Source organism: Nannospalax galili, unplaced genomic scaffold, assembly GCF_000622305.1.
Source record: "Nannospalax galili isolate Female #2095 unplaced genomic scaffold, S.galili_v1.0 scaffold709, whole genome shotgun sequence".
NCBI classification, from domain to species: Eukaryota; Metazoa; Chordata; class Mammalia; order Rodentia; family Spalacidae; genus Nannospalax; species Nannospalax galili.
The window spans coordinates 1,319,518-1,336,743 of record NW_008360314.1 but is presented as its reverse complement, the minus strand read 5'-3'; the positions used below and the strand labels follow the sequence as shown (position 1 = coordinate 1,336,743).

Below are 17,226 nucleotides of genomic sequence, written 5' to 3'. Positions count from 1 at the left end.
TATATTATCATATCATCTGCAAAAAGGGATAATTTGAGCTCTTCTTTTCCAATTATTACTCCTTTAATTTCTTTCTCTTGTCTTATTGCTCTTGCAAGAGTTTCAAGCATTATGTTAAAGAGGATGGAGATAGTAGACAGCCTTGTCTGGTTCCTGAATTCAGTGGGAATGCTTCCAGTTTTTCTCCACTTAGAATGATGTTGGCTGTGGGTTTGTTATATATGGCTTTAATTATGTTGAGATATGTTCCCTCCAATCCATTTCCCTCTAGGACTTTTAACATAAATGCATGTTGCATTTTGTCAAAAGTCTTCTCTGAATCTATTGCAATGACCATGTGGCTCTTGTCTTTGAGCCCATTTATGTGATTTATGACGTGTATTGACTTATCTATATTGAACCATCCCTTCATCTCTGGAATAAAGCCAACTTGATCATGGTGGATGATCTTTTTGATGTGTGTCTGTATGCTGTTTGCAAGTATTTTGTTGAAAATTTTTGCATCTATGTTCATTAAGGATAGGGGTCTATAGTTTTCTTTTTTGGTTGTATCTTTACCTGGCTTTGGTATTAGAGTGATGCTGGCTTCATAGAAGGAATTTGGAAGTTCTCCCTCCATTTCTATCTTTTTGGATAACTTAAGTAATATTGGATGTAGATTCTCTTTAAATGTCTAGTAGAATTCTGCTGTAAATCCATCCGGTCCTGGGCTTTTTATAGTTGGGAGGTTTTGTATTACTGTTACAATTTCTTTTTGTATTATGGGTCTGTTTAAGCTGTTAATCTCTTCTTGGTTTAGCTTTGGTGGTTCCCATGCTTTTAGGTACCCATCCATTTCTTTTATATTTTCAGATTTAGTAGCATATAGGTTTTGAAAGTATTCCCTTATAATGTTCTGGATCTCTTTGGTGTCTGTTGTGATGTATCCCTTTTCATCTTTGATTCTGTTGATTTGGAGGTGCTCTTTCTTTCTTTTGGTTAATTGGTCTCTCTGTCTATCAATCTTGTTTATTTTCTCAAAGAACCAGCTCTTGGATTCGTTGATTCTTTGTATTGTTTTCTTTGTTTCGATTTCATTAATTTCCTCCCTGATTTTTGTTATTTCTTCTTGTCTGCTGGGTTTGGGTTTCATTTGTTGTTGCTTTTCAACTGTCTTGAGTTGCAATGCCAAGTCATTTATTTGTCATTCTGTCTGATTTTTTTAATATAGGCACTTAGAGCTATAAATTTCCCTCTAAGGACTTCTTTAAAGTGTCCCAGAGATTTTGTTCTGTTGTATTGTCCTTTTCATTTAGTTCCAGGAATACTTTTATTTCTTTCTTAATTTCTCTTTTGACCCATTCATCATTCAAGAGTGTGTTGTTTAATCTCCATGTGTTCATGTGCTTACTGTGGATTCTTCCAGTGTTGATTTTAAGCTTTATTGCATTGTGGTCTGATAGAATGCATGGAATTATTTCAATCCTTTTGTATTTGTTGAGGTTTGTTTTGTGTCCCAGTACATGGTCAATTTTGGAGAATGTTCCATTGGCACTGAATAGAAAGTATATTCTTTGGTGCTTGGGTGGAATATTTGATAGACATCTGCTAGGTCCATTTGATATACGGCATTGTTTAATTCTGATGGCTCTGTTAATTCTCTGTCTTGTTGACCTATCTACTATTGACAATGTGGTACTGAAGTCCCCTACTATTAATGAATTGGGATTAAGCTGTGTCTTAAAGTCCTGTTTTTAGTACTGTTTTTATGAAGTTGATTGCACCAGAGTTTGTTGAATATATGTTCATGATTGTAATATCTTCTTGTTTTATTGTTCTTTTGATCAGATTGAAGTGGCCTTCTTTGTCTCTTATGATTAGTTTTAGTTTAAAGTCTATTTTATCAGCTATTATAATTACAACGCCTGCTTTTTTCTTAGTACCATTCGCTAGGTATATTTTTTCCCATCCTTTCACATTAAGGTAGTGCCTGTCTTTGAAAGTGAGATTAGTTTCTGGAAGACAAGAAAAAGATGGGTTTTGTTTCTTAATCCATTCACCTAGTCTGTATCTTTTGATTGGGGAGTTCAGTCCATTGATATTTAAAGTTATTAATGAAAGATGTGTATTGAATCCTGTCATTTTTATTTCTGTTCACATTCTTGATATAGCTGTGCATTTACACAGTTATACCTTCATTGAATTTCTGTCACCCCTTGTGTATAGTTGTTCCTTTCTTCAGCTCTTTGTACTGCTTCAAGAACTCTCTGAAGGGCTGGTTTTGTGGACATGAATTCTTTCAGTCTATGTATGTCATGGAAGATTTTTCTTTCTCCTTCAACTATGATAGATATATTGGCTGGGTAATCTGTGTCGGCATCTGTGGTTATTTAGAGCTGAGAATACCTGCGAATCCCAGGCTCTTCTAGCTTTCATAGTTTGCACTGAAAAGTCAGCTGTAATCCTGATGGGTTTTCCTTTATATGTGATTTGTTGTTTTTCTTTTGCAATTTTCAGTATTGTCTCTTTGTTCTGAACATTTGTGTTTTTACTTGGATGTCCAGTGGAGAGTTTCTTTCCTGGTCCTGTCTGTTTGGTGTTCTATATGCTTCTTGTATTTGTATGGGCATGCCTTTTTTTTTTTTTATTTTGGGTAATTTTCTTCTACAATCCTGTTGAAGACCTGTTCCATACCATTATCTTGAGATTCTTCTCCTCCCTGTATGCCCTTCTAGCTCTTTTCTGAATTCATTCAGAAGTTTATCCCTATCTTCCTTCAGTTCTTTGATTTCTTTCTTTGTGTGTTCTTTAAATTCACTGAATTCCTTTATCATGGTCATAATTTTTCTTTTGACTTCCATGTCCTGTGTTATCTCTACGGAGTGCTCATTGTACTCCTCTAGAGGACTATTGGTATTTGGTGGGAATATATTATTTTGCTTTTTCATGTTATTTTTTCTTTGTGACTTTGACATGTGAATTTCCTTAGTAGTTTCTGATTCTTGTGTGAGACTCAAGCCTTCCTTTGTTGAGTTTTGATCTGCTTCTTTTTGTAAACTTCATGTGCCTTCGAGGTTTACTTGTTGGGCATGAAAAGCTGGTTGGTTTAGACTTCAGATTCTTTCTTTTGATTTTATATTGGAGTGGCCTAATTGCTTTTGTCTTCCTGAATTCCCACAGAGGCCCAAATGAGATGGCTCAGATGGTACCAGGCTTTCTTCTAAGGTATGGGTCCCCAGCATCTTTTCCTAAGGAAAGATGCTGCCCTCAAGAATTTGGGAGCTAGGCTGGCCTGGGAGAAGGGCCCAGGATAGATGCTGGTCTCAGGAAGCTGGTAGCTGTGCCACCCACGGAAGTAAAGGGAGGTGAGGGCAGACCAGGCATAGAGGGTTCCTTGGGCGGCAGGGAGGAAATGGGTTGGCTCCCATGCAAAGGATCAGGAAGCAGTGGCAGCTCTGGGCTGAGAGGTTAGCCCAGGTGTCTGGGGTGCCAAGACAGGAAATGGGCTTGTACCCAGCCTAGGAAGAGAGACTCGGCTTAGGAGCTGGGAGGGTGAAAGTGGCTGGAGGAATCAAGGTGCGGTGGTGCTAGACCTACCCAGGGAAGGTGCTGGTACCAGGACACTGGAGGCTGTGCAGCCCGGAAGCAAAGGGCTATGAGGGTGGGACCTGGTTCAGAGGGCTCCTGGGGACAAGGAAAGGTGCTGGCAGCTGGTGCCCAGAGGCTGTGCAGCCCAGGGAAGTAAAGGGCGGTGAGGGTGGGACCAGGCCTATTTAACTGAATAAGGCCCCATTAAAGAAAAAGTTGTGCTGTGCCTTTAAAAATTGCAGATCTAACTTCATGCAGCAGAGGGCACTCTATGAATCCTTAATTTTCTATCGAAATGAATTTATTCTGTTTCAAAAAGATTTTCAAATCTGATTAACCTTATAGTAAAACATATAACTGAAACATATACTATGATGGATGCAATTGGAAGTACAAGAAGGTAAAATATATGATTACTCTGGAAGATGTTACATAGTTCATGCACGCATTTTCAAATATAACTTAATAAGATAAGGCTCAACAATATAATACTGTTAATACAGTGATAATCATAATGCTAAAATATATAAAATTCAGGCTATAAGAGGCAAGCTATGAACCAAACATTCTGTGGGAAGATATGATTATATTTCTGTTCAATTTTAATACTTACTGTGATTTAATATTAGCAATAAATAAAATACAAAAATCTAACAAGACTATTCAAAATATTTCTCAGGGAATAAAGGCCTTTAACATTAATATCTGAAAATTCTGATCATTTATGAATTGTAAAAAATTCATTAAAAAGTTATCTAGTCAATGTTTTCTGAAAAGATTTCTTCGTGTCTGTAAAAATATTGACAACTGAAAATAACTACCCATGCTTATAATAGTCTAAAATTGAGTTTATATTTTACTATCATCAATAAAAGTTTGCACAAATATATTTTTAAAATTATATAGACATATATATCATATTGTATTTACATCCCCAATACATATAATTACATCCTTTACTTCTAGGTAGGTTTGCAAACAGCCAAAGTCACAGATGATGAATTTAATAAGAAAAAGATGAAGTAGGATCTGGAGTTGAGGCAACCAGGGAAAAACTCTTCATGCCACCTAAATGGTCCAAGAAGAACTCAATGCCTGTAACCTTCCCTGATCATTGTCTGAATATTCTCCTGGTATAAGTTATATATCTAGCAAGCAAATATATTCAAATCAACCAATTTGAGGGAAGAAGGATATTAATAGTTCAAACATTATCTGGAGAGACAGACAACCAAATGGGAAACCCAAAAATCTGAAACTACCACAGGTAAAGCTATTGGAATCTTAGAAATCTTTCACTGAGCATGACAATTGCAGCTTCCAGTAAGGTCCACACATCCAATGATCTCAAGGCCACAAACAAATGAAATGTGGTGCTATCACTGGGAAGCTGAGGCCACTGCTGGCTCTTGAAATAAGATGTAGCTATGTCTCTGTCCTCTTCCTCACATCAGCGTCTTCAAAGGTAGATAGCTACATATAATAGCTGCTCTTAAACTATCTGCACCTCCTTTTCTGAAGACAGTGCTGAGGACTTAATGGCTTTTTTCTAATCTGCAGAGAAAAACAGACTGTCCTGTTAGGTGGAAGATTGCTATAACACAAAGTATATAAGGTATACCGATCATCTCAATTCTGACAGAGATTACACACCTAAGCTAGAACTAACTTTCCAACTTGGAATATTACATTAAACAGTAATAATCTGATTCGCTTATGAAGTTATGCACTGATAACTATAGAATACATATGTACTCTACAGAATTTATGTGCATGAAAACATATTTCTCTAATATGTATCATCTTTTAAATGTCTTTATTTTGTAGTGCTTTTTTCATTTTTAAATATTTATTTAATTTTATGTGTATGTGTGAGTGCCCACATATATGTGTATCATATCCATGTCTGGTGGCTGTGGAGGCCAAATAGAGAGCATCTGATCCCCTAGAACTTGAGTTACAGGTAGTTGTGAGCCCTGTGTGAATGTTGGGAACCAAACCCAGGTTCTCTGCAAGTGCAGTAAGAACTCTTAACCTCTGAGTCATCTCTCCAGTCCCATCTTAGTGCTCTTACTGCATTTTATTTAAGAAAAAATCAGCATTTGATGAAGCAAAGAAAGATAATGATCACATTACTTCTAGACAAAAAAATAGAAAATCAAATATGAATATGACTGAAGTTCATATTTAGTAACAAGGCAAACTTTTTACTCATAAGGGATTCAACTGCTTGCTGAGTTGAGTTTCAAGGCTGTTTCTTTACTTCAAAATGATTCATCAAAAGATTTTACCTAATAGTCTTTCTTACTAATGATTTGCTATGACTAAGCCTCTTCCTCCTAAAGGTTTAAAAGCACCCAAGTCTATAAAAACTTCGAGTTTCTTACCCTTACTCCAAGTCATTAGAAATACAGAAATTTCAGCATGTGAAGAGCTTCCTTGTGTGGGGTATGGAAGTCATAACACCAAACAATATTCTTAATGTGAATAATATAATTCGAGTGTATTTGATAGAAGGTTCTAGTCTGGGACAATGGTGGAAGTGATTTCCTGAGTTTCCTCTGCTGACTACTGTGCACTTGCCAAGAGAAATTTCCCACTGGATGGGAGCATAGAAAGATTCACATGTTCTTCAATGAGCTACCCACTCACTGAGATTCCTTAAAGAAACATTTAAAGATTAGATAGATTTATGCTAATATTATGTCCTTAGAGAATATTCTCTTTTGATACTATAAAGAAAATCAGCGAGCACCTTATGTGGATTGCGTGTCGATGCAATTTATGGACTCGGCATCATCAATAAGGATCTGGTGGAGTTGTTTCTAAGGAGGACAGTAGGGAGATGGTGTCAAATCATTGCCTCCCTCCAGTAATTCTTGCGCCTGTCTATGCTGTATAAATGAAGTTTGCTTAGAACTGGAGAATTTACTTACTTTGAGGATTGTCTGTTTATTATGGATGGTAAGAATGGATTTGTGTATATATTTATGAGCAAATATATAAAGAAAATATAAGAAAATTATTAAAAACACCACCTTAGAACAGAAAGGCAGCATCTTGGAAAATGCTGCACACTGTGAGCTGGTTTGAAAAAAATTGACAACTACACAAAGTTAAATTCTCCTAGCAATAAAAATGCAGAGGTTTGGGTTTTATTGAGGCCTCAAGAGATACATGAAATCTTAATACAAGTAAAGGCATAAAATATCCTCAATTGTGTTCACTTTCTACTCATACTGATTACCTCTATTTGGATTTTATCACTGGTGATTGTGTGATCTGCATTCTGTATAGAGATCCTTGCATCATCACAATCGATTAACAATGACAAGAAATTAATATAGATAAGAAATAACAAAATGGAATAAGTATTATGAACAATTGCAGAAGAAATAATGAAAATGTCCAGATGAAGAAACAATGTCAGACAAGGAGCTTAGAGTGTGTGATTGGATTGCATGCATATGTACAATTACTTCACTTAAACCAGAAATTTGAAAGCATTATATATTAAATATTCATATCTAGATAGTATATTGGGGGACATGCTCTTGTTTTTCTTTTTCTGCCTATTCAGAATCTCATCACTAAACAAATAGAAAATAATTATTTTCAAATGGGATTACATTTTAAAGGGCATCAGATATTCAGCTTGGTATTTTAAGTTGATAGCTATGGAGAAATAATAACAAAAACATCACTTGATTCATATGACCAAACTCATTCCCTTGATGTATCCTGTGTGTGATCTTTAAAAAAACTGTGTAAAGAAGTCTATGACCAAATTATCTGTGGACATATCTCATTAAGTTGCACGTCCTACGTGTTCTTATCATGCAATGATTCTGATATTCCTTTGTGAAAATCTTGATTGTCAGCTTAGTGAGAATCATCATGGCAACAAATCTGCAGGTTTGTCTGTGAGGGAATTTCTAAATTAGATTAATTTAGGTAGGAAGAGCCACCTTAAGCATGGGTAGCACTATTCAACAGGTTAGGGTTCTGGACCGAGTAACAGGAGAAATCAAGTTGAGCAGCAGCATTCATGACTCTGCTTCCTGACTATGAATGTAATATGATTAGCTACCTCAGACTTCTATCACCTCAACTTCCATGCAATGGTTGACCTTTCCTTCAAACTGTGAGTGACTCTGAATACTTAGGGGAGAGGACACAGTAGAACACAAGCGATATGAAGTGGAAAGGGAATAATTGAGAGTGAGGTTTAAGAGGAGATAGCAATGGATGGGTAGAGCAAATCAGGGGGTTGGGAGAGGAATAATTAATACCAATGAGATTGAAAAACCATAAGCAAACCTGTATTTTATAAGCTCCATATTTTGATACAAAAGGGTTTGATGAGAATTACCCTACACAGGGAGGGGTGTGTTTCTCCCAGAAGCCATATGTTGCCAAATAAAAAGCCCGTACCAAGTGCAGCATAATACACCTTAAGCTGTTGATCAGGGGTGTCTTAGAAGCCCCTAAAACAATACAGACTATTGCCATTGCTCTAGGTTGCCCACCAGAAGTTGATAGTAATTCCCTACTACTGAAGACACCACATATTTTGATCTCAGGTCATGAAGAAATCAAGTTGGTACTGGCTAGGAAGCTTCCTCCCCATTAATTAGCTTTCACAGTGCTGGAAGGTGCTATGTAAGCTGCTGTCATGGGAGTATCATCAACATCTTACACAGATGTCAACCATATGAACTACAGTAATCACTAGTATGCCCATGAGTACAATGGACATTTAACTACTTTCTGATTGAATTTAAGGCCCATTCCACAGGAGGAAACACATTTCTGGTACTCTAAATCTAACCAAGACTGCATGATATATATTTCACAAGTCCTAGGGGTGAATCTATCACTATTTTGCTAAATGGACATAGTAGCAAACTTCCCTCCAAGTTTCTATCTCTCTACTTAGCTTAGTGAAGCTCACAGATTTCATCAAAGAAGTTTCTCTGTGCAATAGATGATAGTTAACACAAAAATTCAGAACTGGTTAAACTACAGACTAAGAGTCAGCAGAGTTATTAACCACAAACAGGACATCTATAAGACGAGAGAGAGAGAGAGAGAGTGAGAGAGGGTTAGGGATCATTGAAAAGAAGAGGCAGAAAGATTGTAAGAGCCAGAGGTCAGGGAAAATCAGACTGAAACAGGGTCTTCTTGATGTGACAGGACCATGGAACTCATGCACTCATGGTTTGCCTGTATAAGACGTTCACAAGACAAAGCCAGTCATAGAAGGAGTATATGAGCTCCCACTGCTAACTGAAGAGATATGGACAGTTGATGGCTTGTGGGGGAGGGGAGTCAATTTTTTTAAGGGAATGATCCCTGGTATGTGAACAATGCTCCAGTAGATGGCCCCACACCCACGAGTATATAAACAACAGTAATTGAACTTTCTGGGTTATTAGCAAGAGAGAGACAAAGAGAAAGAACAGGAAGTTGGAGGGATTGGAAAAGAGGTGGAGGTGGATTTGGCAGGTATTAGGGGAGGGGTGGTGGTTAATATTATCAAAATACATTGAAATTCTCAAAGAATCAATAAAATTATTATATAAAACTAAATAAATCTTTCTTTCTCTGGGTGGGTGTTTTGTCACAATAATAAAAAAATGAACTAATACACCTTTCTATGTAGAATGTACCCTCCCTTCAATACGAGTCTGCCCTTGAGACTGCCACCATGATAACATGACTTTCACACTTATTGTGACTTTTGTGGCAAGGTCATTTAAAGGCCATTCATTTCTTTGTGCACACTTAAAACAGTCACTTGCAATCTAATAATTACGCTGTGAGGAAGCCAGGCAGGAAACATGAACAGTTAAATAAAAGCATTCCAACAGATAAGGCCAAGATAAGAATCAAAATAAACCACCAGATGCATGGCTGGGAGCTTTCAGATATCCTAGGCCACTACAGCTGAAGCCACATGTGAGAGAGGGTTGCTTGGCTAAGCCAAGCTCAAGATTCATAGAATACGCAGTGGCTGTGGCTTGATGAACTATTATTAGGTAAGTTTATTCTAAAAGTAGATTACAGGCACAGCACACTATTGCCCATATTTTACAAAGGATATAATATCTAGGATCATAGACCTGAATATATCAGATCCAAGATTAGTAGCTATACTTGATATCATTAAACTACAATCTGATATTCTTCATACTACAATAGAAAATTTATTAAAATATCCATTTTCCTCATCAATACTTATCCAAACTTTGATTTTTCATTCATAACTTCAGCATGTTTTTCATTTTTATTGACTAGTGAAGTCCAAGGATGTTATAATAGATAATATGCTGAATATTTTTGACCACAAACTTCAAGAATTTAAGCACTGTTAATATTATTTTACCAAAGATGATGAAAACATGATGTTGATAAAAATCAATTTAAGAGGAAGCAAAGCCTGAGAAGCCACAAATTATTTTTTCAATTAAAAATATGGATATATGTCAAACTATTTTTTAATCCCTCCAACTTATGATACACATGGGTAAATAAGTTATTAGAGGATAGTATGTAGCAATTTTAAAAATGGGCCCCAGGCTTGGTTAAGGAGGCAATGATTGCACTTACTCTCTTTCCTTCCATAAGATTTTTTGAAACTCAAACAAATGCACCTGCACAGCTGGAGTTTCAGTCACTTCCTTCAACAAGGGCAGATGCCCTGCCTGCTGCTTTAGCCTAGGAGTCTGGTTATGGGTTCTAAAACCACCATTCTTGCACAAATCCATACAGTCTAGGTTGGACTTTATCTCCTCTTTTATTCTTGGTGGATAAATGTCCACACAGTTTTCCTGTAAAGAAAAACATAAAATAATGATTGGCGAGTATTTCAACCTCAAGGAAAAATAAAAACCATGAAGAAACTATATTGTCGAAAAGAATGGAATGTAATGATAAGCATCATATTCAAATTTTCATTTCATTAACACTCAGTAGGACTTGTGATTTGGCCAAAGTAAATGGCATTCTGCAAATTGATTTTCCCTCTGTGTTCTACTTTATTATCATACACTATCTCAAAGGTCTGCTTTAACTTTTAGTTTGTCTTCTTTGCCTAATTAAAGATAAAACTAAATCTATAAAAACTTGAAATGTTGCAATGAGCTATTTAATAAGCCGATTAATTCTTTATATTTTACTTTGTTACTTAGCCCTTGAGATTTTCGAAAAACACTAACTGATTTGAAGAAAGTGTGGGAAGACACTTCAAGGAAGTCTAGAATATTTTAATAGGTTTTTATTCATTGAATTTTAGTTGGTGATCTGAATCTCAAATACGATGTCCAAAGACATTTTAATAAAACAGACATCAATTACCAGAATATCATACTATACCAAAAATCCTGTCACTATTTTAAACTGTATTGAACTAATATTATCAGATATATGCCTGATATATAGTTTAAATATGCCTGACTTCAAAGGTGAAAATAAAATAAATCAAAGTTCAATAAAACTAGGCAACACATATATGTGTGTGTGTGTGTGTGTGTGTGTGTGTGTGTGTGTGTGTGTGTGTATGTTTTAATGTTCCTTTTTAGTTTTTACCTGGGGATCTTATTGGGATTAAGTATTTTTATATAATTCATGGATTATAATTTAATTAGTGTAGTGAGACATAAATTTTAGGAAATAAAATTTAACATTATCATGTTACTTTAAAATGCAAACAGTAGTTTTGAATATTTGAATATTTATGTTATTTGAGAAGAACTTTTCTTTTCTAATACTGTAGTATTTTGTCAATAGTTTCCAAATGTTTTTTGGAAAATATGCCTACAATTTTCTTTTTTTAATTGAATTTTTGAAAATTATGTATAATATATTCCTCTACTTGCAAACTCCTTATCAGTTCCTGCTCAATTTCATGTACTTTATCTATCTATCTATCTATCTATCTATCTATCTATCTATCTAGTCAAAATTTGTGTCCCCAAATGCCCTTCAGTGGATTTATTCCCTAGAAACTGATCAACCTATCAAGAGTCTCACCCTTAAATGACACTAGCTCACCCCTTCACAGCAGCCATTTCTTGCTAATAATTACTTAGGTAGTAAGGGTGGGAATTATTGCCCACCTCCCCATGTCTATGCTTCATCTGGCTTAAACTTATGTGGAACTTGTGCATGCTGTCACCGTTGCTGCGAATTCAGATGGCTCAGAACTTAACAGCATACAGTTTAGATGCTGAGTTCAGCTCCCAGCATCCACATCTGTTGGCTCATTTTTGATATTTTATTTTTAAAACACTAGTGAATTCCAAACTATCTGGTATTCATATAATTCTTTCCAAAATTATTATCAGAATTATTTATGTTATTTTGGAAAAATAATAAAGAAGACATATAGATATAGATATAGATATAGATACAGATACGGATACGGATACGGATACGGATACGGATACAGATATAGATATAGATATGGATATGGATATGGATATGGATATAGATATAGATATGGATATAGATATGTCCAAGAAAAGACTACAGAAAATAGTGTCTATGCTATGAATGCTCAGTTTTTTCTCATTAGACCAGACACTGCAAGGAAACCAGTTAAACAGCTGATTAAAGTTTCTTCAGCTGCCAATACATATTTTCCTATAACTGTAAGGAACTTTATTTATTCTTACCCAAAAAACTTTAGTAAGTATACACTACATATGATATGTTCTTGAAATTGCTGATCCAAAGGTGATCCAAATAAAAGAATAAGCATTTAAGAATTTCCCAGAGTACATGCATGAAGGCCTAAACTTTTGTAAGTGTAGAATCTAGTGACTTGTTACAATAAAGAAATATTTTGTGGGCTTAGGCCATGTAAGTTGGCCTTACCTCCTCAACACAATTCCTAAATTTAAATTGGTGTATTATTAACTGAGTTTTGAGACTATATATCACTTTCCCAAAAATATACCTAAAAGTGCCAGGATCCCAGAGTGAGAAGTATGAATGAAAGCTCCTAGAGAGAAGTTGAGCCTCCAAACTGAACCTTCTGTAAGGCTCATTATCTGAACAGAACTTCAACAATTGTGAAGAATTTAGAATGCAACAGATCCATAGCCTATTTACAATTTATCTTGGGGCATCTTAGCCCCTTAAATAATCATTCCTTGCCTACCACTTTGTCTGATCTAACATTTCGTGACAAAGAAATAAAAAAATTTTAGAGTGTATAAACTTAAGAAAACTTTAGTTTCCATCAACCAAAGGGCTATGAGTGTCATCAGATAGGATCTGAGTTTTCCTTGTTTTGTTGTAGCTGCCAACTTAATGTTTCCACCAATATATTGGAAAAGTGGCTTGATTTATGACTTCCTTGTTTCTATAAAAACTTCATAAAACTGCTTTCATGTTGAAATATGGAATTTAGCATAACCTGGAGCTATGTTCCTGGGCCATGGTTACTCATAATTCTCTCCAGAACAAACTATCTCTTCTCTTGTTTGATGTATCAGTTTTGTTTCTGCATCCACAGAAGCAAGCAAATGAACAAACAAAATCTATGAAATTAAATGAAGAGAAATAATCATGTTCTAGTGGCAAAAATCCCCTGAAGAGACATCTGGTCAAGAAAACACAAATCTCTGGCCTGAGTGGAACCTTAACTTTCCAGTTTTTCCAGGTCAATCACCAGGTCACAGAACTACCCCTAGGAAACTGGATTCACTTTAAGTCATGTTAAAGAGATGGGTGGAATACCTAGTGCATTAATGATATGGTGAACTTATGCCTGGAATCTCCGCTGCAAGTGAGTATTTCTGGACTGGGCGGAGACACGTGACTTTTCGTAAGTCTGCCTGCCTTTTGAAATGTGTAGTGTCTCTTTTCCTTCTTTATATCTCTTTTCTAATCATGCTTTCCCTCACACTTTGGTTGCTCCAACACTTCATGTTTCTTTTATTTTTCTTTGAAGTTCCCTTCCCCTCCCCACTATGTGGCTATTAGTCAGCCATATTTCTTACCTCTGTGCCAGCTCTAATTGGTGTGATTTTGTGACTCATTTTTTTCCTTATCCCCTTCATTCCCCTCCTACAGGCTGCTGAGATTAAAACTTGCTGGCCCTGAGGACTTTTCCTTAAAGTATGATAAAATTCTCCTAAAATTTCAATTTAAGTTTATTCTTAAATTCTTTTATGCATGAGACCAAGAATCCTGAAAGAGGACCCCATTTTCCCCTTTATCAATATTACTTTAATCTTTTAAAATTTTACTTTGTAATGGAATTTAGGATATAACTAGCATAAATTTGACATGCTTTTTAAATATTTTAATCGAGTTTTTGTACATTTCATATAATAGATCTGAATCCGTTTTTTTTACACAGTTTAAGAAACCTTAAGACCTCAGGCCAGACTACAAGGTTGTATGTAATACATTTACAGGAGCAGTGGTATGAACCACTATGTTCAAGAGTAATACTGAGATATATTATTGGGGGTTTGGAGTTTATTGGAAGAACAATTAGTGTCATGGACAGATATATAGATAGACAACAGCATGATGAGGAAATATAAAATCATGGTCTGTGTAGCAGAAGTGGGAGTCTCTTACACCTTTCTGAGAATAAGTATGGTTTCACAGAACAAGTCTACAATCAGGCTGATTCCCAGGCATGGGGTAAGGAAGGGCTGAGAGGCAAGGATGTGTAGTCATCAACACCTCCCTTGATATAAACTCATTTCCACACATGAGAAAACTTGATTCTCAGAAGTCCTTTAGGTAAGGATTCATTGACAGTGCCTCCGTAGGATATCCATCAGTATCTATGTAAAGGGAAAGGAAGCTGCAGGAACTGTGGTCTGAGAAGCAGCTGGATTTTACATTTTATTCTTACAATGCCAGGAGGTAAGGAGTTCCTAAAAGTAAAAAATAGGTTACTCAAGTTATTAGGACCATCTACCAAGTTAAAAGGAGCAGAAGCTCATGGAAAAGTAACTGTATAAACTGCTAGATTAAACAAAGTTGAAATTTTATGTTTGTATATAGATGTCTCAAAGCTTTATTAAGACAAAAGAATTTTCATATATTATTTTTATTTTATGTATATGAGTGTATTGCCTGTATGTATGTAAGTGCACTCATCTCATGGAATGCCCACAGGGGACAAAAGAGGGTGTCGGAATGCCTGGAACTGGAGTTCTGGATGGTTGTTAGTCTCTTTGTGGGTACTGAGAACCGAACCCTTTGCAAGGGCAGCCAGTGCTCTTAACCACTAAGCCGTCTCTCCAGCCTAAGAAGTCTCAGAACTTTAAGATTTAAACTATGCCAAGAAATTACAAGTGTGATCAGGTGGACAGTCCCTGTATTGCGCAAGGCATCATTCTTTAAAGATATAGTTGTAAGACCAAATTTTGTCACCTAAAGAAATATTTAAAATATCCCAGGAACCTATTATTGTTATTATTATTGACTAAATTAATGCGAGTACAGAAAGATTCCTCACACTTTCTGTTCACATTAAAAGGGTATTAAAAAGTATTAGTGAAATAATCATATGTTAATTTATGTCTCTCCATGCTGATGTCCTAATCCCTAGTACCCCAGAATGAAACTGTAGTTGGAGTCAGTCACTCTGCAGAGGTGATGAAGTTAAAGTGAAGCTATTAAAATGGGCTTTGTGACATTGTCCCTGCAAAAACAGAATGTGAACGTGGACTTGTACAGAGAAAGAATAACAGGAAAAAGTCAGGTTTTTCTTTTTCCTATAAGCCAGAGAGAGAAGCCTCAGGAGATATACCCAGCTGATACTTTGATCTTGAACAAGAACTGTCGAGAACTGTTGTAGATGTCCATCAGCAGGTGAATGGATAAAGAAAATGTAGTACATACAGTAGAAATTTACTCAGCCTTAAATAAAAATAAAAACATGACATTTGCAGGAAAATGAATGGAACTAGACATTATTACGTTCAAAGAAGCAGGGCAGACAAAAAAAGACAAATGCCATTTTTTAATATATAGGTTCTAGATTTTGATTTTTGAATATATGTATGTATGTATATATGTATGTATGTATGTATGTATGTATGTATGTATGTAAGGGGATGCAGCTCATGAAACTAGAAAGGAGTCTATGATAATAAAGAAAACAAAGACTTCAGAGAAGGGAAAATAGAATAATAACAGTATAAGGGGCATGAAAGCAAAACGGACCAGTGGGGTGGGAAGGAGTCAGCAGGAGGAAGACAGGGAAAGGAGGGGAGTGGGGAAAATCAACACAAGAAAGTGTGTCAAAATGCCATAATGAAGCCCATTAGCTTGTATGCCAACTAAAACAAAACAAATAGATGCATTTCCTTGCCCAGGCCACCCAACTGTGACACACTGTTATGGCAATGTTTCAGATTAAGACTTAAGATGGGCATTTTAGGAGTCCCCATCCTATCACCTCACAGACCACTCAAGCTGTAAATAATGTAGAGATTCTTCTCTGGGTTATTTTTCTCACCTTACTAGGTGTATTCTGCTCTTCAGGGAACTGTTTTCTCATCAAACCTTCTCTGGCAGATTCACCCATGTGTGAATGATGTTGAAAATGGTCTCTGTGTTCATAGGACACATTGGAGCCACTAGGAAGCTCCAGGTCCTGAGTGGTACTGCCTTCTGCGACCTCCTTCTGAGGCCACGGGCTCTGCTGTTTTTTCAGTGCACTTAATTCTTTCATTGCCATTTCCAACTGCAGTCTCAGTTGTCTTCCTTCCTCCCTGGCACTGTTTCTTTCAGCTCGAACTTTGCTCCACTTTTCCCTCCAGTTGGCAGTACAGTCTGACCACCATCTCATGGTCTTTTCCATCTGAGCTGCTCTGGCCTTTACTTCGTCCAGTTCCCTCAGGCGAAGTTCTTCACAGATATCCCATTTGTTGGTGGTAAATGAGGGAACCCCCGTATTGTGGGCATGGGGAGGTGCTACTCCATGGATCGGCAAGAAAGAACTACAGACATCTTGAGGTGAAGACGCAGGTGGTGCCACTTCACAGCGACTTTTAACGGTTGACTGCTGCATCTGGAAGATTTGCGTTTCCTCAATTAATCGATGAATGGAATCAAAATTCATCTTTAGCAATGCCTGCAAAAAGTCAAAAGACATCATAACACTTCTGAATTTCCTTTACAGTTATTAGACTGAGACCTATATTGAAAAAAACTATTAAAACAATGCAACTTTTCATCATTATTTTCTGATTTCCATTGTAAATAAAGATATATATTTGGGAATGTAGCTCAATTGATAGAATTCTTGCCTGTCCTTCACAAGGCCCTGGGTTTGAATCTCAACACAGAAAAATCAGGTATGATGGTACATCTTTAATTTCAGCATTTGAAGATAGAGGTAGGAGGATCAGGAGTTCAAGGTCATTCTACTTTTCATCATTATTTTCTGATTTCCATTGTAAATAAAGATATATATTTGGGAATGTAGCTCAATTGATAGAATTCTTGCCTGTCCTTCACAAGGCCCTGGGTTTGAATCTCAACACAGAAAAATCAGGTATGATGGTACATCTTTAATTTCAGCATTTGAAGATAGAGGTAGGAGGATCAGGAGTTCAAGGTCATTCTCAGGGACATATCTAATTTGTCCACATTCTGGACTATATGAGACCCTGATAT

At 36.3% G+C, this 17,226-nt stretch overlaps 1 protein-coding gene across 7 annotated transcripts in view; it reads right to left on the bottom strand.

Annotated features, from left to right (window-relative positions):
* Ccdc102b (coiled-coil domain containing 102B) overlaps positions 1-17,226 on the bottom strand; it is a 129,870-nt gene that overhangs the window by 85,587 nt on the left and 27,057 nt on the right. For all 7 annotated transcript variants that reach the window (XM_029559534.1, XM_017796069.2, XM_029559533.1 and 4 more), the window contains 2 exons: positions 16,064-16,681; positions 10,180-10,400 (listed from right to left, as the gene is read on the bottom strand). In XM_029559534.1, the coding sequence (XP_029415394.1) occupies positions 10,180-10,400; positions 16,064-16,669 (827 nt within the window). In that variant the 5' untranslated portion in view covers positions 16,670-16,681. The remainder of the gene's footprint in view (positions 1-10,179; positions 10,401-16,063; positions 16,682-17,226) is intronic.